The following is a 23,308-nucleotide window of genomic DNA, read 5'->3' as shown; positions in this document are numbered from 1 at the left end:
TAAAAAAAAAAAAAAAAAACTACTGTAGGGTGCGTCTTCCCCCTCTTTTTTTTTAAAGCACTTTGTGCTTGCCTTTGACTGAATAAGCTAATTCAGTTAGTAAATTCATGGATCTTTATAGTCTTTGGTTTATTCTTTTATCTTTTGTTCCCATCTATGCTTTCCTGTGTGAGGTAAGAGGGATAAAATTTATTCTTAGTGTAGTTGAAAAAAGTGATCAACTGGTTAAGAGTAAGATTTTTATTTTATATTTTTTTGAATGTTTATTTTTGAGAGCGAACACAAGCAGGGAGGGGCGGAGAGGAAGGGGAGACACAGAATCCAAAGTAGGCTGCAGGCTCCGAGCTGTCAGTGCAGAGCCAAATTGCAGGGCTCAAACCCATGAACCATGAGATGACCTGAGCCAAAGTTAGACGCTTAACCAGTTGAGCCACCCAGGGCCCCAAGATTTTTTTTTTTAAATAACATAAGTTAAAATCACAAATAGTGCTCAAATCATTTTTAGTACTTAGGGCCCTGTTCCTTTTTTTTTTTCTATTAATAAGGAGACATTGTCTTCCTTAACGTTTAACTCAATATGGTTTTTCTGCTTGTACTTATGTTTTATATTTAGTGTCTCCTTTAAAGTTAACTGTTAATAATTTATTTACACAATTTTTCCCCAGGGTCTTATTTTTGTGGTAGATAGTAATGATCGTGAAAGAATTCAGGAAGGAGCTGAAGAGCTGCAGAAAATGGTAAGGATATTTTTTAAATCTTTTGTTTGCAAGATGTTTTTCAGGGTGACAGCGGTATTGTTAGTGGTTGGTACCATACTGTGATTAGATTACAGAAATGAATTTTTCTAGAAAGAACCATGCACGTAAAAGTCTCCGGCAGAGCTTTTTAAAAAACACACAGAAGAGTAGCTACTTCATTAAGTTGAGAAGAAGGCTCAGCTTTTTAGAGTGCTCCATGGGTGATATAGGTCTCTGGTTGAGGATGTTTCCATTAGTCCAGTCCTTTATTTCATAGATAAAAAATCTATGGTTTTGAAACTTTTGTGATGTAAGAATCTTGGTTCAAATCCCTTATTTGCAAGGTCATTGGGTTCGGTTTTCTCTGTGCTGTTCCTGTATAACCAATACTTTGAAATGTTTTGTAATAGTAGCCATGATAAAGAATTCTACCTGAAGGTAGTAGTATTTCAGTTGATGAGGGTATTTTGGCTTTGCCATGTATCCGATTGTTTTCATACACAGTTGACCTTTGAGCAGCATGGGGATTAAGGGGATTAAGGGTGCCAGCTCAAGCCCCACCCACCCATATGTACAGTTGAAAATCCACATACTACTTTTGAATCCTCAAAAACTGCTGCTTTTCCGGGCTACAGTTTAGTGGTGGGAATATTGGCTCCTGAGGCCGCATCTTCCCATCCCAGGTGGTAGCTCTTCCTGCCAGTCACAATGGAGAAGCAGCCTGAAGAGCAAGCGGCCGCCAAGCCCTTGGACTCCAGAGCAGGAGGCGGGGAAGGCGGGCAGCACAGGCCACCGGCGCCCAGGTGGTGCAGCCCAGGGACCAAGGACCGCTCGACCCTTCTGCTCAGGCTGAGAGCACAGACAAAAAAACTCTTGGAATATAACTCAGTGGTTCATGTAAATGAAAAAAATAAAAACAAAACTCCAGTAGAACAAATCATGCAAGATAAGCAAATTGAAGCTAAAATTAAAGACCTGGAAAATTGCTTTTGAAGTGAAAAAGCTTGTGTTAGACAGGATGCAACTTTCGACTGCACTTAAAAAAAATCTGGAGAAAATTAACCCCAAGTGTGCTCATGGATCACATGAAACATGTACTAAAGCTAAATTAATAATGAAATCACACCAGGAATCTGGGATTTGGAGGAAAAACTGCTTGATGTTGGGAAGAAGAGATTACAATTAAAACAAGCTTCAGAAAGTAAGCTTTTGGAAATACAGACTGAAAAGAGTAAACAGAAAGATGATTTGGGACAATATGGAAAATTCAGACAAGATAAAGCCAATACAACAAAACCTACAAATTAGAGATACACATTTATTCAACATGTGTTCCAAAACCTCATTTAGGGAGTAAAGCAGTTGGGCAGAGGATTTTACCTTTAAAGAGCCTGTTCTACAGCTTGAGAAGAATCACACCATGATCTAATAAGAATTCCATTGTGTCATTTTTTGTTTCAGTCTTTGATAGGTCATTTAAATAGCAAATTTGGAGTAAACATTTTTTAGTGTTTTTGGAACTCTTCTAATACCTGCAGTTTTTTGTAGCTTCATGCTATAACATGAAATCTGTTGTTTTAAATATATTTAAAGTGACTGGCATACTCTAAAAGAATCTGAAAATCTTAGGGTTGGAAGGGTCCCAAAAGACCTGTAATCCAGCTTTCTGCTGAACGTGGACCTTTTTTCTACAATATTCCTGGCAATCCCAACTGTCAGTTGGAATGTTTCTGTGCATTTGTCCGTCAACTAAAATATTAGAAAAATTAGAAAAGGATACTCATATCTCAATTCTTTTTCAACCATCAGTTGTATTTTATTGAAATAAATCTCATTTTAGATTTATCTCACACAAAAAAACTTAAGTAGTAATATAGTAATAGCCTACTGTTGACCGATAACAGTTAACACATATTTCAAATATTGTATGTATCATATACTAGATTTTTACAACAAAGTAAGCTAGATAAAATTGCTAAGGAAATTATAAGAGAAAATGTGTTTACAGTAATGTACTGCAAAAAATCCATGTATAAATTGACCTACACAGTTCAAACCCAAGTTGTTCAAGGGTCAGCTGTATTTATATTGTGAAAATTTATTGAGGAATCTTGCTAGAGGCACCTTGTCATGGTTTCATGGTGTAGCCATAAAATATTTACTGAAATGAAATCTTAATTCTCGTTCATTACTTCTAAGACTGTGGTGCAGTTTGTAAAGCCATTGTGCCAATAGATGTGTAACTAAGTCACTGGTAGTTTGTCTGATGAGTTAAATATCACCCCTTCTACTCTTTTTGTAAACAGCTTTATCAAGATACAATTCACATACCATAAACTTCACTCATTTAAAATGTGTAAGTTACTGGTTTTTAGTATACAGAATTATGCACACATTACCACAGTCTAATTTTTTAGAACATTTTCATTGACCCAGAAAGAAATTCTCTAGAACTATTCCCCATTCCTTCCCCTACTCCACCCTATACCCCCAGCCCTTACAACCACTAATTTACTTTAATGTGTATATGCCTATTCTAGACATTCATATAAATAGAATCATACAATATGTGGTCTTTTTTAACTTTTTGTTACTTTTCACTTAACATAAGTTTTCAGGGCTGGTCCATGTTGTGTCATGTGTCAGTACTCATGCCTGCCAGCTTCTATATACTTTTACTTATTTACTCTTATATTATTTCCTATTGTAACATACTCTTGTGTTCTTGTATTTTTCATGATACTGCTAATACCATAATCATTGTTTTGTTGTTCTACTGGTGTATGGTCCAGCCGGCTGGAGAGGAATACAAGTCCAAAAAGAATCCTCTCAATAACTTTACTACTGAGTACCATAAGATTCTGCCGTAAATACATATTCCCATTTGTGTTTCTGGTCCTTGCCAATCCTGACTCTTAATGGATGATCATGAAAGCTGAAATAAATGATCTACTTTAATGGAGTGCAGGATGATTGGCTTGAAAAATAGTTTTGCTTTACTTGAAAGGCATATGATTATTTGCTGGGGATTTAAAAATTGAAGGGTATGAGGTTTAAGTTGTTAAGCGTGTATGAACTTCATGTAGTGAAATTATGTTGATGTTTAATAACGTATTTAATGTTGAATAAGTGATATATATAGGAAGACAGTGTTTTCCCTCCTTTGTGACAATAATTGAGTTCCAGTTTGTTAGTTGTTATACTCTCAGCTTTTATTTCCAGCTTCAGGAAGATGAGTTGCAAGATGCAGTGTTGCTGCTTTTTGCAAACAAACAGGATTTGCCAAATGCTATGGCCATCAGTGAAATGACAGATAAATTAGGTCTTCAGTCTCTTCGTAACAGAACAGTAAGTATTTGGAGATTTGTATTAACCTCCTATTAGAATTAATAGTTTAATTGTTTAAGCACGTATTCAGTTTAAATACATATTAAGTAATTGTCCCTTTTGAATAGATAATGAGCACATCATTTAAAAAAATACAGTAATATACTCTTGTTTACAGACACGAGTCCTTTCAGGCTTTTGTAAGTGTGTGTTCAATTTTAAACTTCTTTAATATCTTCTCCATTTTTTAACATTTAATATTTATCCTTTAAGGATCCAAATGTTTAGATACCTTTATTTTGATTTTTATTAACTTTACCCTCAAACCATTTAGTATTGATAAATACTTTATGAGAAAATTGTACTTGATGAGAATTATATAAAGATTATTGATATTGTTAATTTTAATTTAAAATCTTTTAAATAGCTTTGCAGCAAGTATTTTGTAATTTGGTTTTCTTATTAAAACTGCAGTATTTAGCAGCCATATTTTAGATAATACTATTTTTTACTGTTTGCCTGTTAACATCAAAAGCTTGTGAACTATAATTATGACATTAAACAAGTTTTGAATTTAAAATTGTAAGAGGGGTGCCTGGGTGGCTCAGTCGGTTGAGTGTCTGACTTTGGCTCAGATCATGATCTCGTGGTTCATGGGTTCAAGCCCTGCGTTGGGTTCTGTGCTGACTGCTCAGAGCTGGAGCCTGCTTTGGATTCTATGTCTCCCTCTCTTTCTCGCCCAGCCCCCACACCCTCGTGCTCTGTCTCTCTCTCAAAAATAAATAAACTTTAAAAAAAATTATAAGACATGTTATACTTGTTCTCCAGTAGCTTGTTTAGGTCAGTGATTTAAATACTGGGAAATACTTGTCAACAAGGTAAATACTGTGCTGTGGCAATAACTGTATAGTATGTTTGAGATGTCCCAGGATGATTTAAACAAGATAAACTGTAAATGCTACCAGTTTCCAGTGCTGTGAAGATAATAATTTATGCCTTTTCCCAGCCTTCTAGGTTTCTGGGTGTTTGATATTCAAATAATAATTGGTAGCATTGTATACTTGCATTGAACTTGCAATATTAAAGCGAAGTCTTTATTGTAAGGTAGAATAAAACTAGTCAGTAAAGTATTAAAAATAAACTATCCTTCAAGGTAATGAAATTGCTTTCTAGATCTTTTTCTTGCTCTTTGTTAGCTTTTCATGGTATTTCATGCAGTTACTGAGATATGATTCATTACCATTTTAAAAAGTGGAACTTTTTAGAATACATGAGACTACATACAGATAGTGAAGTTATCCGAAAAGCCTGCCTCTATCAGCAGCTCCTACTTTTTTCAAAATTTTGCCTTCTGTACTTTGAACTTAGTTTTATGGGAAACGAGGGTTATAAGGACCTGGTGGGTACTTAGTTACTAATCTTCCTATGAATGTTCTTTTCGGATTAAGGACTAGATCATTGATTAAATCTAATAATGAATCAGTAGGAGTAGATTTAAATGTGGCAAGAGTTTGTGAGAAGCATGTATTAGAACACTCCTAATCAATATAGTTAGTGAGACCATTGTAAAATTAAACATTTGTAAGATGCAAACTTTAATGTATTTATGCCATTATTCCTATAGTTTTATATATTAATTTTTTCATTTACTTTTTTCCTATACATTTATGGTAACTGCTGACTAAGTAATACCTTGGGCATTTGGGAGGAAGTATTTAATTTTCTGATTAAGAAATTTTAAAGACTGTGGTTATATATAGTATTCTGTTAATCACGTATTTTTTGTTCTTTCTTTACAGTGGTATGTTCAAGCCACTTGTGCTACACAAGGAACTGGTCTGTATGAGGGACTTGACTGGCTGTCAAATGAGCTTTCAAAACGTTAAATGAAACTGGATATCTAACCAAGGACACATTTGATAGAATTGGTCTAGGCTTGTTACAACAAAATTAGTTTGCATCTTGGTTATTAAACAGTATCTGGGACTGGTTTGGGCAGAATTATTACAGCGTTTAAACTTATTTTGTTGCCAATTATTGTTTGCCAAGTATAATATTGCTATTTAGCAATATGCTTGGTTTTAAAGAAATTCTCCTTAACTTGGGAAAAAAAGTGTCCTCTTTTAATTTTATTTCTCTTAAGCCTAAATGCCTGGACATAGCTATTGTGACACCTTTAAATAAATCCGTTTTGAATGTTTTTTGAGCCCACAAGAAATAACGTTTTAAAGTTATCCCCTTGCTACTTTACTGATACCTTTATCATTCCTGGGACAGTCTGCTGATTTAAAAAAATGTAGCATTCCATTTGTATTTATTTTTCTCCCTTGCCAAAAAGATTTTCTAATCCTGCTTGTACCAGCCAGGGAAATGCTCCAAAACACTATTCAGATCTCTTGCACTGAGGACCTTCTATTTTCTCCCCATTATTGAATCCTGGCTTTTCATCAGCCAAGCTTACCTTAGTGTGGTTTGGATTTGATAGCTAATTAGTTCTGTGCTGGTTGCAAAGAGTTCATATTGAGATGATTTTTTAATACCCAGCAGATTGTCTTCCTTTATATCGTATCTTTTTTATGTTGCATGTTGCTTTTTGGTATCAGCCTGACTCTTTGCCCAGTATATGATAGTTCTGCTGATGTTTTATTGTTTATTGGTGAACATATCTTCATTAAGAGTTTTTGGAAAACTCATCAAACTCAGTAAGTTTTCTTCATAACCCATTTGGAATTCTTCCTAATAAAATGATAAAAATATGTTACTGTGCGTGTTCTTCTTGAGTCTTGAAGATGTTTGAAATGGATTTTCTTATTTAGCGAAGTTAATTTGCATATATTACATTTTGTGAACAGTAATCCAGGTCTCCGTGAATTTACTAATTGTTTACAGTGGAAATAAAATACAGGTTGCTATCATGTATATACCAGTGTGATGGGGAGCAACTTCAAATTTTAGTTTCTTTTAATAAAATAGAGTTTGACATTGTACATTTCTAAACTCAGATAAGGAGGCAAAAGCTGTAATAAAATGAACTGCCCCAAAAGCATGTATGCATGTGTTTTGTTTCACAACCGATGTTAGCTTTTAAAAAATGCAAGTGCTGTTTGCATGGCAGACTACAGACTGTTAGTGATGCTGCTCTCCTGTGTAGAAGAGTTCACAAGCACTTTCCTTTTTGGCTTCACCTCTTTCAGAACTTCTACAGAGAGCTGCATGTGACTAATTCTTTGTTAATAAGGCAATAAAGGTATATATACTTCATTAACTACATCTATTAAGTTATTAAGGACTCAACTTGGTAACCTTATGACTTAGTTTTTGTCTAAAATGTTTTATGTATTTTATAAACCTTAAAAAAAGTTCTTAGTGGCTTGTATAGATTCAGATAAATTTGTAGATTGAAATTTTATTTTCAAACCAAATATATGCTAGTAAAACATATTTTTGAATAATAAAATGTTGGATCAAGTGAAAGGAAATTAGAATTAAGTACTTGATGATTGACATACAGGTTACCGGGGTAAAGTGTTTAACATGGATCACTTGATACAAGTGTAACTTCATTAGCTCACTGGGTGAATTCTCTCTTCTCTCTGAATAAGAAAGGCATTATTTCTTATTGGATAAAACTAAGATATGGTGTAGTATGTGTAGTTCCTGGGGTTCAACTAGGAGATACTAAACTTTGAATGGGTTCACCGTTATGATCATAGTTAAATCACCACTGTATTAATTTTTAAAGCAAGTCCAGGATGCTTTCACGGACTCTGAAAAAGGAGTAAAGAGAATCCATATAATCTTATTTGTGATGTAAAGGAACTCTTACTATCGTTGTAAATGGCTGCATTAAGAAAGTAAAATTGCCTAATTTTCACTAAATGGGCTAGATTTGCAAGATTGCCTTTTTTTTTTTTTTTTTTTTAAGAAAACATTAACTTGGTAACTTGGCATGTTTTTTACCCTAAGAAGTTACTGCTTTTTCTTCAGTCCCAGTGGTGGTAGTTTTTTAAGTCACATTGAAAAGTTCCTCCCCACCACCACCATAGAGGTTAAGTCAATTCTTTGGGAAAAGTATAAGTTAAGAAATAACCCCCATAATGCCTTTCCCTGTGTTTAACATTCTTTGCAAATGATGGTAACTTAAAAAGTCACTATCACTGTCCCAACTTACTGACATGCTCTGTACTCTTAGGAAATACTTGACACCATCAAGATTCAATGCTTACTGTTCACACTAATGTTAAACTTAGTGTTGGTCAATCAATAAGAGGTCTCTGTGACCTCCCCTATTGTACAGAACAGTTGATTATATCCCTAGAGTAAAAAATATTCTGTCAAGTAATTGTTAAGTGTGTTGATAGGAAAACTGAAGAAGAATTGTGGTTCTCTTAAAGGCTGATAAGCAGCAGCTTTGGAGTTGAGGATGGAACCATTATCTGTTTTCTGTCCCTCTGACCAATAAGCTTTTGGTGAGGGTGGAGGGCAGAATATCACCCATTGTCCTTTGTCTAATTTATTGAGTTGCTTTCCTGTGATGTAACATCTTGGTATTTTGTTAACATGTTTCTGTTCACATGAATTTCCCCCTTTACCTTATATATTCTCTATCGAAAATACAAGTGAAATGTTTACTTCAGTTTTCCAGAGCATTCATGTCTCATTTACTGAGGCTTCCAATTCTTTAGCATATGTACAGAATTACCTCATATAGTAATAATAACCACTTTCAGATAATTTATTGGGGTCAGACTTTTTTTTAAGGATCCTATTTTTAAATCTTTATACCCAATGTGGGGCTTGAACTCTTGATCCCAAGATTGAGTCACATGCTCTACCACCTGAGCCAAGGAGTCAGCCCTGGGGTCAGACTTCATTTATTTTTTTAATGTTTATTTTTGAGAGAATGAGAGTGTGAGCGGGGGAGGGGCAGAGAGATGGAGACAGAATCCCAAGAGGCTCTGGGCTCTGAAACCAAGTGGTCAGATGCTCAACTGACTGAGCCACCCAGTCGCTCCTCTCTCGACGTTTTAAATATTCCACTCTTCTTGCTTGCTTCTGGCAAGCATGGTTTCTGAGAAGTCAGATGTAATTCTTACCTTTACTCCTTTATAGGTAAGGTGTTTTTTCCCCTTTGGTTTCTTTCTCTGTTTTCATCTTTGATTGTAGTTCGAAAATTATACACATAGATGGAGGATTTGGGGCATTTATCCTGCTTGGTGTTGGATATCCGAGTTTTCTGGATATGTACGTGGTTTGGTGTCTGCCATTAAGTTGAGGAAATTCTCAGTCCTTATTGTTTCAAATATTTCTGTTTCTCTTCTCTGTTACTCTCATTATGTTTATGTTACACCTTTTGTTGTCCAACAGTTCTTGGATGTTTTTCTGTTTTGGTTTTTGTCACCCTGCTCCAGGTTCCCCCCCCGCCCTTGCTTTTCAGTTTGGGAGGTTTCTTTTGCAATGTCCTCACACTCAGATTCTTTCCTTAGCCATGTCTAGTATATTAATTAGTCCATCAAAGGCATTGCATTCTTCATTTGTTATGTTTTTTTATTCTCTAGCATTTCTTACTGCTTTTATTAGAATTCATCTCTGCTAACATTGCTCATCTGCTCTTTTCTGTTGTCTTTATCCATGAGAGCCCTTAACATAGTATAGTTGTTTTAAATTCCCAGTCTGATAATTCTATCATCCCTGCCATATCGGAGTCTGGTTCTAATGCTTGCTCTCTCATCAAGCTGGTTTTTGCCATTTATGTATGTATGTATGTATGTGTTTATTTAAATATTTACCTATTTATCTATTTAAGTTGGCTCTATGCCAAACATGGGGCTTGAACTCATGACCCTTTGATCAAAAGTCACATGCTCTACTGATTGAGCCAGGCAAACGCCCATTTTTTGCCTTTTAGTATGTCTTGTCTTTTTTTTTTTTTTTTTTTTTTGATTACTGGACATGATGTACTGGGTAAAAGTAACTGCTTTAACTAGGCCTTCAGTAATGTCATGGTAAGGTGTGGGAGTAGGGGAAGCATTTTATAATCCTATGATTTGGTCTCAGTCTTCTAGTGAGCCTTATGCCTCTGGACTGTGAACTTCACATGTGCTTCTCAATTATTTTTTCTCCCCCTTAGGTGGGATAGGATGGTAAAGTGGGCTGGAGTTGGGCATTTCCCTCCCCACACCCCCAGGTCAGTTAGTCTCTGATAAAACCCCTGTAAGTGAGGTTTTGGTTACTTTTTCTGAGAACAGAACTTGTTAAAAATAGGACGCTCTGGCATATTTGAAAATGGTTTCTTTTCCCCTTTGCCAGAAGCATGAGATTTTTCTCCGATATTCTGTGATAAGCTGGTAGAAATCCAGGAGGTAAAAACTCATTAAGTTGTGGGGGCCTCTGAAGCTTTTAACTTGGTTGTTCAGACTGTGCCTCTAGCAAGTCCTCAATTACAGTTCCAGTGTCCCTACCCGGGATTTCTTCAGGGTAGAACAAAACATCCCTGGATGTCCCTGCAGGTTGTGATTCCCTGTATTCCCCTGCTGGGCTTCAATCACCGGGGCGCTGGGCGGTGGGGGGGGGGGGGGGGTGGAGGGAGTAGGGGGAAGCAGCGCACCAGTTTGCCCTGTGACATTTCAGATCTAAGAATAGTTACTGATTTTTCAGTTACTGATTTTTCAGTTTGTTCAGTTTTTGTCTTCTCTATAGGACAAGAGTGGCAACTCCCAAGCTTCTTACATGCATGCTGGACCAGAAACCAGATGTCCTGGATCAAACTTCCTTAAATGTGGAAGTTCTCGTTCTTGGTATGGAGGTGAAGGTGACTTCTGACTTGTCATTGGAAACAAGTGCTTATGCTTCCTGGCAGCATGTTGGATGTTTCAATAATGTAAATATTAGCTACCAACTTCAGTAGAATTTAGAAAACTTAGATTAAGAAAGAGAAAATGGTTGGTATATTGGCAAGTACATTATCTGAAGGTCTCGTATCGGGGAAAATTAATGAAACAGTTCTAGAGTCTGATTATCTGTTCAGATGGTTAAATTCTGAGGTGACTAGAAGGAATCTACTACCAGCATTTTCCCAAGGATTAGTAGAGTTAGTGTTGGGGTAGTATTGGCACCCCAAAAACTCTACCCAAATGACATTTGTTGATATTACCAGCTTAGTTTTTTTTAGCAGGAAAATGTTAGGAATGAAATCATTCTTAATTAGTAGCCTCACTAAGGCAATCTAAATACTTTAAAAGCAACATTAATATAAATATGGACTTGATTAAGATTTGGTTCTAAAATTTACTCCTGAGAATTGTTTAAGCCCAGCATATTCTTTTTTTATTCTCAAGTTAGTTAACATACAGTATGTAGAACATGTGGCTTCAGTAGAACGCACTGATCATTTCTCACATATGACACCCAGTGCTCATCCCAAAAAGTGCCCTCCTTAATGCCCGTCACGCCCCCCCCCCATCAACCCTCTGTTTTCTGTATTTGAGTCTCTTATGGTTTGCCTTCCTGTTTTTATCTTATTTTTCCTCCCCTTCCCCTATGTTCATCTGTTTCTCAAATTCCACATATGAGTGAAATCATGATACATTTTTTCTAGCATATACATCGTGACATTGTATTCAGGTTACCACTACTGGAAGGTTAGTTGGCTGCTTTTGTTTCTCACTTGCAAATATCCCTTTATCCCCTATTTCCACAAACCACATAAAAAGTTTAAGTGGTTATATTCTAGCAACAAAAATTCTGAGAAATCAATAGCAAAAGCAATAATGTGGACCCAGGTAAGGAATAATTAAGGCAGCTGTATCTAGTTAGTGAGCAGAGCCTTGCAATGTATGTCCTTTGTGTTTTAAAGAACAGTAGAGCCAGGTGTCTTCCCGACCTTGTCAGGTATTTCTGCATTGTTTTCATTGTATGCTTCCAATTATATTGGGCACCTAAGTTTTCAGCTGGTGTTTGGGGGCTTGACACTGCCATCTACAGACAGGGAGCTGGCTCTCAGGAACGAATCAATTCTTTGGTGGCATGGTTTTTCTTAGGCTGGGTTCAATGCCATTCCAGTAACAGTGATGTATTTTGCAGACTGGCCAAGGTTGACCTTGGCCTGCATAGCCTTTGAAGAAGTGAGGAATGATGATTTTTAAAAAGGGGGGAAGGGTTAGGGTGCCTGGGTGGCTCAGTTGGTTGAACGTCTGACTTCAGCTCAGGTCATCATCTCGTGGTTCGTGAGTTCGAGCCCCGCGTCGGGCTCTGTGCTGTCAGTTCAGAGCCTGGAGCTTGCTTTGGATTCTGTGTCTCCCTCTCTGCCCTTCCCCCACTCACGTTCTGTCTCTATCAAAAAATGAATAAACGTGAAAAAAAAATTAAAAAAAATAAAAAGGGGGAAAGGGTTGCCCAACAAAAAGGCAACACGATTTTTAAAATAGGCTCCAAAGATACACAAATGGGCAGTAAGCACATAAAAAGATTGTCAACATTATTAGCCATCAGGTAAATGCAAATCAAAACCACAATAAGATGCCATTTCATACTAGGATAGCTGTAATCAAAAAGAACAGATGTTAGGATGTGGAGAAATTGGAACCCCCATATATTGCTGGTGGGAATGCAAAATTGTGCAACTACTTTGGGTAAAAGTCTGCCAGTTCCTCAAAAGGTTAAGTATTTTCCATATGATCCAACAATTCCACTTCTAGATATAAGCCCAAGAGAAATGAAAACATGCACACTCAAAAACTTGTACAAACATACAGCATTATCCATAGAAGCCAAAAGGTGGAAGTAATCCAAATGTCCATCAACTGATGAATGGATAAAATAAAATGTGTTATGTCCATACAATGGAATATTATCATAAAAAGGAATGAAGTACTGATACATACTACAACATGGAAGAACCTCAGAAACATACAAAGTGAAATAAGTTGGTCACAAAAGGCTACGTAATTCATTTATATGAAATGCCCAGAAGAGACAAATCCATAGAGTAAATCCATAGGTAAGCAGTTGCCAAGAGCTGAGGGGAAAGGTGGGTTTAGGGAGTGACTGGTAATAAGTATGGAGTTTGTTTCTGATGCCAGTCTTTAACAATTGATTTCATGGGGGCACCTGGGTGGCTCAGTCCATTAAGCATCCGACTTCAGCTCAGGTCATTACCTTGCAGTTCATGAGCTCGAGCCCTGCATTGAACTCTGTACTCATGGTGCAGAGCCTGCTTGGGATTCTCTTTCTCTCTCTCTCAAAATAAACTTAAAAAATTAAAAAAAAAAATTGATTTCATGTGCAGTGACAAAAACCCTTAAAGAGAAAAATAAAGATCAATTTTGGATGAAAGAACTATTGTGGGATTCTTTCATTCAGGATGAAGAAAAATGATATAAGCCAGGCTGTAAAAAGCCAGATTGTTTTAGGTATGTAATAAAAGGATGAAAAGGGTAATATAATTCCATTATTTAGAGTACTTAAAAATTTTACAGCTTCAGCAGAAATATTTTTCTTTGGTTTAAGATACTGAAAACACTATACCTAATCCAGCTTTTGAGGAAGGCCAGCTTTATTTCTAAATGCTTTTATCCCTGGATACACCATTTCTCCAAACTATTCCACATGGGAAATAAAGATTGTATGTAGTACTATTAAAAGTGTGTATATTGTTCAGTATGAGAACTCCACATGAAGCCTATCCAATTCCCTACTGAACTGTTTTCAGTTTCAAGAACAATAATGAGATGCAAAATGCAAACTAGGAATACTTCAATACACGAAGATGAACATCAGCAACAATCTAACACCAGTAGAGTGAGTTATTAGGCAAAATGGATTGCATCATATAAACCCTTTAACATACAATCAACTCAAAATGGACAGAAGATGGAGATGAATGATAGTTTGTTGTCAATGAAGTTTCTCTAGGAAATTGAAGATTATGAGGAAAAACCTAACGCTAACAATATGAACATGGATTTTAACAGCTGAGACTTTGTTGTGGAACCACAAATCCAGCTGGTAGGTGCTTGTTATAGAGGATGGCATCAGCCAGGTGAACTAGAAGATTTAGTATTTTTAAGGTCTACAACTTAAAGATATGTTTATCATTTATATGTAAAGTTAATTTTAGCATCTGACTTCAATATTATTTAATACAGTGTAAAGATGGCCAACTTACAAAATAATTTTGTTCCATATTATAATTTTTAATATATTAACTCAGTGTTTTAAAAAATGTATTATTAGAGCTCACCTTGTTAAGGTTTCTTTTCAAAACCTATTTTTTTTTTAATAAGCAGAGTTTAGTCGTTTTTATGGTTCTGCGTTATAACTTGGTGAGTTATATTCAGCCATAGCCATCTCAGTTTTTCAGGGATTTGTCTTCAGGCATTCTTGCTATCTGCTACTCTGTACCTAAAATGGGATTTAAAAAGTGTTAGGTAATAGTGGAGCATGGCTAAGCCATTTAAAAGCCAATGTTGGAAGGGCGCCTGGGTGGCTTAGTCGATTGAGCGTCTGACTTCAGCTTCGGTCATGATCTTGCAGCTCGTGGGTTCAAGCCCTGTGTCGGGCTCTGTGCTGACAGCTCAGAGCCTGAAGCCTGTTTCAGATTCTGTGTCCCCCTCTCTCTGACCCTACCCTGCTCGCACTCTGTGTCTCTGTCTCAAAAATAAATAAACATTAAAATTAAAAAAAAAATAAAAGCCAATGTTGGTAAGTTCATTCTCTGAAATCACCGACGTAGATCTACATTTTTTAAGTGACGTTTTTTTTTCCCCTTTGGCTGCTTATTCTTTCTAATTTATTTACATTCCAGGACTTCTGTATTTTTTATGCTTTTCTTCCCAATTATCTCCCAAAGAAGCAATGGGACTGACCTTTGCAACTTGACAAAAGCTGGAAGATTAAGTAGGAATTGCTGAAGATGAGCTCTCTGGAAAAAAATATAGGAGGTTGGGTAATCCATTGTGAGTACTCTAGTTCATGACTGCAATGACATAATTAAACTAAAAAAGATAAAAATACATTGGTAGAAATACCACTTCACACCCACTTGAATGACTATAATAACACGTATATCAGTGAGAATGTGGAGAAATGAACTCTCATATACATCACTGGTGGGAATGTAAAATGGTGTAGCTATTGTGGAAAGCATTTTGGCAGTTTCTCAAAAGGTATATAACCGAACCAAAAGAATTGAAAATAGGTGCTCAAACAAAAACTTGTACGTGAATATTCATAGGAGCATTATTCACAATAGCCAAAAGATGGAAACAATCCAAACATCCATTGGGATAAACAAAATGTATAACCATACAATAGAATATATATAATAGAAAACATGGAAGATCTTAAAAAACATTAAGCTAAATAAAGGAAAGTCAGACACAGGAGGTCATATATATATTACATGATTCAATTTATATGAAATATCCAAAACAGAGAAATTGAGGCACAAAGCAGATTAGTAGTCGCCAGTGTCTGGAAGGGAGGAGGAAATGGGGTGTGACTACTTAATGGGTCACTGTTTCCCTTTGGGGTGATGAAAATGTTTTGGAACTAGTTAGGGATAATGGCTGCACAACACTGTGAATGCACTAAATGCAGTGGAATCATAACTTTTAAAATGGTTCATCTTATGTGAATTTCACTTCACTTGAAAACATGCTTTGATATTGTCATCTCAAAATATACTTATCCTCAAGTTAGTGCTAAAAAAAAAAAAAAAATCACCCAATACAGCTCTAGTACCTTCAATGCTAAAGCATACTTCCTCATTAAGTGGGACCACAGAATTTGATTACCCAAATGAGCTCTTAAAATTATTTCCTTACCCTAAATGAAATCTAGATAGAAGTTCTAGATTGAGCAAAACATTGAAATGTTTTTGAATTATGATTAGAAAACTAGTGTTGGCTACAATTTTTTAGAGGAAAGATTTTCCCTATTGTGTTGTCTTGTGGATTTTATGATCAACTAGTAATGCAAACCTTTAACATTCATTAACATGGATTTTGGTTTGCCCTCAAACCAGGTTTGTAGGGAACCTCTGCCTATATTTCACAGTTGGAGAATATGAGATCTAATGGTGTCAACTTCCACCGGGAACATCTTCCTACGGTGGTGTTCTTTGAACCTTCTCCTTTGTACTGTTTCTCAGATAAACCTCCAGTCTAAAACTACCACATTCTGATATGAGGCCTTAGTTCTCAGAAAAGTCACCACACAGTGAAATACTTGGAAATTTGAAACAACTGATTTTGGTATTGAGAATTTTAAAGAACATCACATTTATAGCCAGAAATGATTTTTTTGCTAACATAAACTACCAGTGCATATGTCTGTAGTGGCAACTGTGTAAGAGTTCACTTAAGAGGACAGTGTTCTATAATTTTATTTATAATAATATAAAATTTTTGGAATATTAATTCCTATAGCAAGACCTTGTGACATCATAAAATGGGTTCACTATAGAGGTGGTAGACTTTCCATACTTTATTAAATGTACTAAAAAATCCAAATGTAATAGAAAAATTCAATCACAAACATGGCTTTAAGCACATAAACATTTCTGAATAACACTTTATTCTAACTCATGAATACAAGGTAATTTTGGTATCCTATTTATACAATTTTCTTAGCATTCCCTACTTTGGACTCCAATCATACTAACATTATCCATATACTGGAGATTTGACCAGAGTATATGGCACTTCACAATAATAATCTACCTTCTCCTATTCTGAAATGCCTGTCTATAATCAGATCACACTGTTAAGTCAGTAAATATAAAATTTAAAGACTCAGGACGTGGAATCTTCGATAAGTGATTAGTTCCTTTGACTAGAGTTCAATCTAGTTAGCCAGGGTGTTTGTTAATACAGAATCCGAATGTTTTTCTCATGAGCATGAATAAGTATGTAACTTAATTTCTTCTTTCAAAATGTTTCTCAACTTTTTGCTTAGAAACTTTTTTTCAAGTTATTTTAAGGGTCCTGTCAACATGTCTGAAAGCAGACCAAAAACACATTTTAAAAAGGAAAAAAAAAAGATGTATTTTGCAAAAGAATCAGATTCTGGCTTTAACATATTCATGTAGTTGTAAACTGATGTTAAAATGCTCTCAAAAATGTTATTTAGGAAGGCACAATTCGGTAGCATCAATTTTTATTTATAGCTTTTTCTAAACAAGATCCCAAGAAACTGCCACTTTAATTTTTCTTTTCCAGTATTTTAAGTACTTCAAGGTTCAATCTGAACGAAGTAAAATTCTTGTTCTCAAACTTACTAAGAGTTAACAATACATTGGACAGTGAGCAGAATATGGAAGTACAGCCTATTTTATCAAAAGAGGAAAGTTCTTATGGTTTTGGGTTTGGAGATTAAAGAATTTGAGACAAAAACTCTCATGACTGTGGAAAATCAGAACTCTTCTTGAAGTGGGTGAGCTTTTCATATCTAAGCTAGAAACTAATTGCAGAAGTAGGAGATAACATTAGTTACCCTGAACATCAAAAAGCAACAGCTAAAGCATTACAAATAAGGTATGGTGATAACTGAGTTAGAAGAGCCCAGTTACCACTCTAGGTTAGAAACTAATCAGTAAAACTATAATTCCTAATTTTAAAAAGTCTGGCTTCATATTTAAACTTTTTTTTTACAGCATATAAATTATATATACAGTGTTTTCCTATAACTCAAATTGTAATGCTCAAGTCTATAAAAAGAATAGTTTATTTCAGAAATGGCCAAAAGATCCGCTACTCCTTCTTCTCCTATTTATAAAGACCAACAATTTCAAAAATACTTCCAGCATAGAAATGCTCAATGGTTCTCCCAAAATGTCAACCCCATACCAGTAGACAGTTTCTCATAAAGTAATGTATTATGCTGTATTCTCTAATATCATATGGCCAAATACCCTTGATGATTTATGAACGTTTTTCATGGGCAAGAATAATTAAAGAAAAATGGGATCAAGTTGACTATGTTGCTATTCACTTTGAATACTAAATTGTGCTTGCATCCTAAAAGTTCAAATGAGCTGACTAGAATAATATAAATGTGTTCATTTGTACCATACACTAGAAAGTAAAATCCTACAAATAAGAGAATTAAAATATCTTATGTTGATTGAAAAATGAAAGATGAGGAGCAATAACATTTGGTGGATGGCACATTTTAATCTTTCATTAAAGCTCTGAAGTTGTATTAAATTGCTAACCAAATTGAGGTAGAGGTAGACCCTAATGTTCGCTCATGTCAGACTTAGGCCTCTCACCTTAACCCATATACATTTTTCCCCTAATTATACAAACATGATTCAATTTGAAATGTGTTATGATAGAAAAATTATAGGATCATTCAAATGGTTTTTTGGTTTTTTTTTTACAAAATTCTTAATTCCTAGCTAAAAAAAAAGTACTTATAAAATGTACATAATTCAATGTTCTTCCTGGTAGTCATAAATATATTTGTTTTTCCTTCAACCTTAAGGAAAAAAAAAGTAGAGAAACTGCAATTATGAACAGTCATGTAATGAAGACACTGGAACACAGAATAAAAACATTTTGCCTCGGTGTCTGTGTAGCTTTCCTCTTTGAAGGTTACATATAAGCTCTGATTCATATTAAATTTCCTACTAAAGAGACTTAAATTCCATTAAACACGAGTCTATTTCCATTTTAAATCACACACAAGTGCTATGTGATCAGAGGGATGGGAAACACTAGGTAAGGCCTGGTGAGTGGTGACTTCTTCATGACTAGGTAATGGAATCACCTGTTCAACCTCTAGAGCATTTGAGTCAATGAAAATGTAATCCAGACATCCATGAAAGCCACCAACATAGTTTGTGTAAGCAGGTTCACCACAAGCACTTTTCAGTTTGAAGACATGGGTGAGAGACATGTTGCAACGTTCCTCTTCCCCATTGGAAGCCCAGTCTTCATGGTCCTCTGGAATGCTGCCATTGACAGCAAAATGATACATTCCTGTTGATGGGGTACTATTAAAGTCTCCACAAAATATAACTGGTATGCCAGGATACAGATCACACGAGACATGTCTAATGTGAGCCAAGGCTACCGCCATTTGAATGAGACGAATGTACCCACCTATGAATATAAAAAACATTAATGTAAGTATTTTTTAAAGTTGCCTTTAAAAGAAAAAAAAAAGCCCCAAAACTACATACAGTATCTGGGTGACATTCAAGATCTATATTTGAAGGGGAATTGGATGAAGCCGGTCCAAATGTAAAAAAGAAACATTCAGTTACAAGATACATAAGTACTGTAGATGTAATGCACAACATGATGACCACAGTTAACACTACCATTCGGTATATTTAAAAGTTGCTAAGAGAGTATATCCTAAAAGTTCTCATCACAAGAAAAAAAATGTATTTTTTTCAGATCTATATGAGGTGATGAATGTAATCATTTTGCAATATGTGTCATTATGCTGTACACTTTAAACTGCATCATGCTGTTATGACAATTACATCTCAATAAAACTGAAAGAAACAAAAAAGATGTATGTGTGTAAAACAGCCTTACTGAGTTTAAGTTACCATGTTATGTCACTTGTGAAAACCAATAAAACCTACCTTTTGGATGCCAGTACAGATGGGTATTAGCAACACATATCCTTTTAGAAGAGTCCTTTGTAGACTGAAGAACAGAAACCTAAAATAAACCAAGTGCCAAGAGTTCAGTTGCTATCTGCCAACTTCCTGAATGTTTTTTTTAAATCTAAGACTATATATGATGAACGGACATTTCATAACCTTCCCTGACTAATGAAGTATGATCGCAATTAAATTAAACTTTTGCTACAAGTTTTAGAATACACATGAATAGGATTCATTCAGCCTAACATGTTTTAATAACAGTTCAACATATACAGCAACATATACAGGGAATAAGGACATATTTTGGATAACACTAAGGTTAGAGACTGTTTTTAAGTGGATAAGGGCAGGCTCTGGAGTCAGGTCCACCCAGATGGAATCCCCACTCTTAAACATTCACAGCAGTGTGACCTGAAGAGAAATACTTTTTTCCCAAGCCAGCTTGGTCACTGGTTTAAAAAAAGGCAATATCCACCTCAAGGGGGACTGTTGTATGGATCCAACTAAATGAGCTTACAGAAGTTCAGGAAACACACTGGATGCTCAAAAAAAAAAAAAAAAAAAAAAAGTAGCTACTCTAAAATCTTACTATGAACAAAACCAGTTAGCTAAAAACGCTGGACAAATCTACAAATAACATTGTTTTTTTAAAAACTAAGGCAGCTTAATACTCTGCTCAGTGATGATGGAATATAATTCACTGGGTAAGAATCCTGGCTTCACTTTGTGTGAACTTGGATTAAGTAAACTTGACCACTTCCCTATTTATAATAACATCTGTAAAACGGAAATGGCAGGATTACTGTGAGCCAAAATTAAAATATTAATATTTATGGAATACTTAATTAAACATACCAGACACCTAAATTTTAAAAGCTTTGTGGTGTTTTTTTACTTCAATTTTTTTGTTTCAAGGTTTTTTGTTTTTTGTTTAAATTTTTAACGTTTTTAATTTATTTTTGAGACAGAGCATGAACGGGGGAGGAGCAGAGAGAGAGGGAGACACAGAATCGGAAGCAGGCTCCAGGCTCTGAGCCATCAGCCCAGAGCCCGACGCGGGCTCGAACTCACGGACCGCAAGATCGTGACCTGAGCTGAAGTCGGCCGCTCAACCGACTGAGCCACCCAGGCGCCCCCGTTTCAAGGTTTTTAAAAAAAATTTTTTTAATCTTTATTTTTGAGAGAGAGACAGAGTGTGAGCAGGGGAGGAGCAGAGAGAGAGGGAGACACAGAATCCGAAGCAGGCTCCAGGCCCTGAGCTGTCAGCACAGAGCCCGACAGGGGGCTCAAACTCACGAACTGTGAGATCATGACCTGAACCAAAGTCTGATGCTCAACCGACTGAGCCACCCAGGCGCCCTTGTTTGAAGTTTTAAAATGTGTCAGAACAGTGCTTGGCAAGAAGTGAGAAAATATTAGCTATTACTATGTTCTTGTATTGAGCGTACTGAGCATGTGTCTCTCCCATTAAGAGTGTAAGCACTATGAAAGTCCGCTAATCTGTTCAAGGCAACCTGCAGCTTGTTGTGGCACAGTAAAGGTGCTCAATAAATATCTGCTCAATGAACGAATGAAAGCTAACCTTTGTGCTGAAGATAAAAGAGCGAACACCTTTCAGTAAAATCTGAAAAAACCTGCCACGCCCCTAAAAATCGATGTGTATGTAAAGAGAATGGTGGAGCTACTTTACCTGGAGGACAGAAGATCTCTGGAGCACCCTCTCCTGCGCAGACGGGTACAAAACTAGTTTCTCCAGCAGTTCTTTGTGAAGTTGGTCGGACTCCAGGGCTTCGTGGAAAGAAATGTCATGCTGGCTAAGGAGAGTGAATTTGGTCTTTCGGTAGAAAGTAGCCAGGCCTTCGTGCTGCTTGATTCTAAACACGCCCTCCAGCCCAAAGGCCTCGAGGGCCGGCACCAAGCTGTCGGTAAACACGTTGCGATCTACCTCTTGCAAACAGATGAGGTCAGCGTTGTAGCCCGTGAGCTCCTTCTGGATGAGGTTCTGGCGGTAATCGAGCTCGAGGGCATAAGGGGCACAGTACGGGTACAGGACACTCCTCGAAAACTCAGTCTGGGCGTACGTGTCGGCCAGGAGGTTGTAAGACACAGTGCGAATGAGAGAATCGTCCGTCACCTTCTTGGTGTAGAGATGCCGCTGGTCAAAGGTGCAAGTACCGGGCCCAGCCTCCACCGGACACACACTTTCCAACTCCCGGCTTGGCCCGAGGCGCTGCCCATTGCCTGGGGTGCAATGAAGCTTGAGTCGTAGCCCGATGTCTGCATTGGACGGCGTGTAGACGCGTTCGTTCACACCCGTCTCTGTCCAACTAGGAAAGGGTGAAGAGGGAGACAATGACGAGGGGCTCCCGCCCTCAGGCTCCGCCGCTCCGGGTTTGGCTTCCTTGTACCATCGGAAGAGCGAGTTGGCGGGATCCCCAAATTCGAGACTGAGCTTGGGGCACACCGGGAAGCCGGCCATGATGTAGCGTGGCAACTGCAGCTCGGTGAAGGCGGGCGGGTTGCGCTCCACCTTGTACTTGACATCGCCGATCTGCAGCACCGCGCCGTCCTGCCAGGCGTCCACGTTGAGCACGTCTTCAGCCACTGCCTCCTCCCGGTAGTACAGCTTCACGACGGGCTCGCAGGCCGCAGCCGGCTCCGGCACAGGCCCCGCACAGGCCCCGCCACTTGCATTTGGCCGGTTCTTCCTGCTCTTCTTGGCGGCGGCCGCCTTAGCGTGGCCTTTGAGGGCGTTGGTAGCAATCCGGCTGAGGGCCCGACCCAGCGGCTCGCTTTGGTCGCGCTGCATGTTCTTGTGGCTGCCGTCTGCCAGAGCGAACGACAGGCTTAGCTTCGGTTCCGAAGGCACACAGCGCACCACAGCGCGCTCCATCGCTCCCGCCGCCGTCTCAGTCGCCGCCTCGGCCCGAGTGTGCCGCCCCACCGCCGTGCGGACCCCACGAAGCGCGGCGCGGGAGCCTGGGAGCCTCCACATGAACCTGGTGGCTCAACGGCCGCCAAGCATCAGAGGAAGACTGGAGAGCTACAGCCGCCGGCTCCGTGATCCATTCAGTCCCACAACTTCCGGCTGGGGATGGGGCGGGCGCTCGGAGTCCTTCCGCTCCGCACTTTCGCCACGCCGCTCAACTGATCCCTTTTTCCATAGCCACACGTGTCTTTGATCCTTTCCAACTTAATCTTTATCTTCAAATAAAGCCATAAAGAGGGGGGAATAAAGCAACTGTAAAGGTGCCAGAGGGAAATATTAGACTCCCATGTTTTTAGCGAAAGTACAGTTATGGGGCTGAAGGAAAAGTGCGGAAGTCGCTGGGGCGTTGTCGTGGTGTTTTTGGATTCTAGTCCGCGTTCTTGTCTGCTATAGCTGCCGGGCTGACCTGCGCGAGAGCGTAGGGAGCTCGACTGGGATTGCCAGCTGCCTCCGACCTTGGAAAGCGTTGCCCAGTTTCTTTCCATAGCATTCTCCATGCTGCTCGCCCTCTCCGAGTTGTGGATGGGTTCGCCTCAGGCCGGCCGGCGCAGAAGGACACAGCCGTTTTTGTGGTAGTTAATAACGACGAGCGTTATACAAAAATTAGCACTTAGGGTTTGACGACTACGT

The 23,308-nt window shown here is 37.7% G+C and overlaps 2 protein-coding genes and 1 pseudogene across 4 annotated transcripts in view; 2 read left to right on the top strand and 1 right to left on the bottom strand.

Moving 5' to 3' along the window:
* Positions 1-14,943, top strand: part of ARF4 (ADP ribosylation factor 4) — a 29,626-nt gene extending 14,683 nt beyond the window's left edge. Inside the window, exons 4-8 of one of the 3 annotated variants that reach the window (XM_042979225.1) lie at positions 666-737; positions 3,960-4,085; positions 5,864-5,865; positions 10,764-10,944; positions 14,869-14,943. In XM_042979225.1, the coding sequence (XP_042835159.1) occupies positions 666-737; positions 3,960-4,085; positions 5,864-5,865; positions 10,764-10,944; positions 14,869-14,928 (441 nt within the window). In that variant the 3' untranslated portion in view covers positions 14,929-14,943. Of the gene's footprint in view, positions 1-665; positions 738-3,959; positions 4,086-5,863; positions 5,866-7,258; positions 7,275-10,745; positions 10,945-14,868 lie in introns of those variants that run through there. The other 2 variants (XM_042979224.1, XM_007084415.3) reach the window with 2 other exon arrangements.
* On the top strand, positions 745-3,953 carry LOC102955031 (annotated as a pseudogene).
* A 3,768-nt stretch (positions 14,944-18,711) lies between the features above and the next one.
* Positions 18,712-22,757, bottom strand: PDE12 (phosphodiesterase 12). The gene is made up of 3 exons (XM_042979223.1): positions 21,380-22,757; positions 19,666-19,744; positions 18,712-19,171 (listed from the first exon to the last, which is right to left on the bottom strand). The coding sequence occupies exons 1-3, from the start codon at positions 22,682-22,684 to the stop codon at positions 18,729-18,731; spliced, it is 1,827 nt and encodes a 608-aa protein (XP_042835157.1). The 5' UTR covers positions 22,685-22,757; the 3' UTR covers positions 18,712-18,728.
* Between the last annotated feature and the right edge of the window lie 551 nt (positions 22,758-23,308).

The sequence above is a fragment of the Panthera tigris genome, chromosome A2, assembly GCF_018350195.1.
Source record: "Panthera tigris isolate Pti1 chromosome A2, P.tigris_Pti1_mat1.1, whole genome shotgun sequence".
In the NCBI taxonomy this organism is placed as follows: Eukaryota; Metazoa; Chordata; class Mammalia; order Carnivora; family Felidae; genus Panthera; species Panthera tigris.
This window is presented reverse-complemented; position numbering and strand designations above follow the sequence as displayed.

Excerpts from the sequence above, each read along its gene's own strand:
- PDE12 (XM_042979223.1), bottom strand. The coding sequence starts at position 22,684 with ATGTGGAGGCTCCCAGGCTCCCGCGCCGCGCTTCGTGGGGTCCGCACG. Across the intron at positions 19,745-21,379 it reads AGAGATCTTCTGTCCTCCAG|GTTTCTGTTCTTCAGTCTAC; the intron begins GTAAAGTAGCTC and ends GGTTTATTTTAG. Across the intron at positions 19,172-19,665 it reads TCTGTACTGGCATCCAAAAG|GTGGGTACATTCGTCTCATT; the intron begins GTAGGTTTTATT and ends TTATATTCATAG.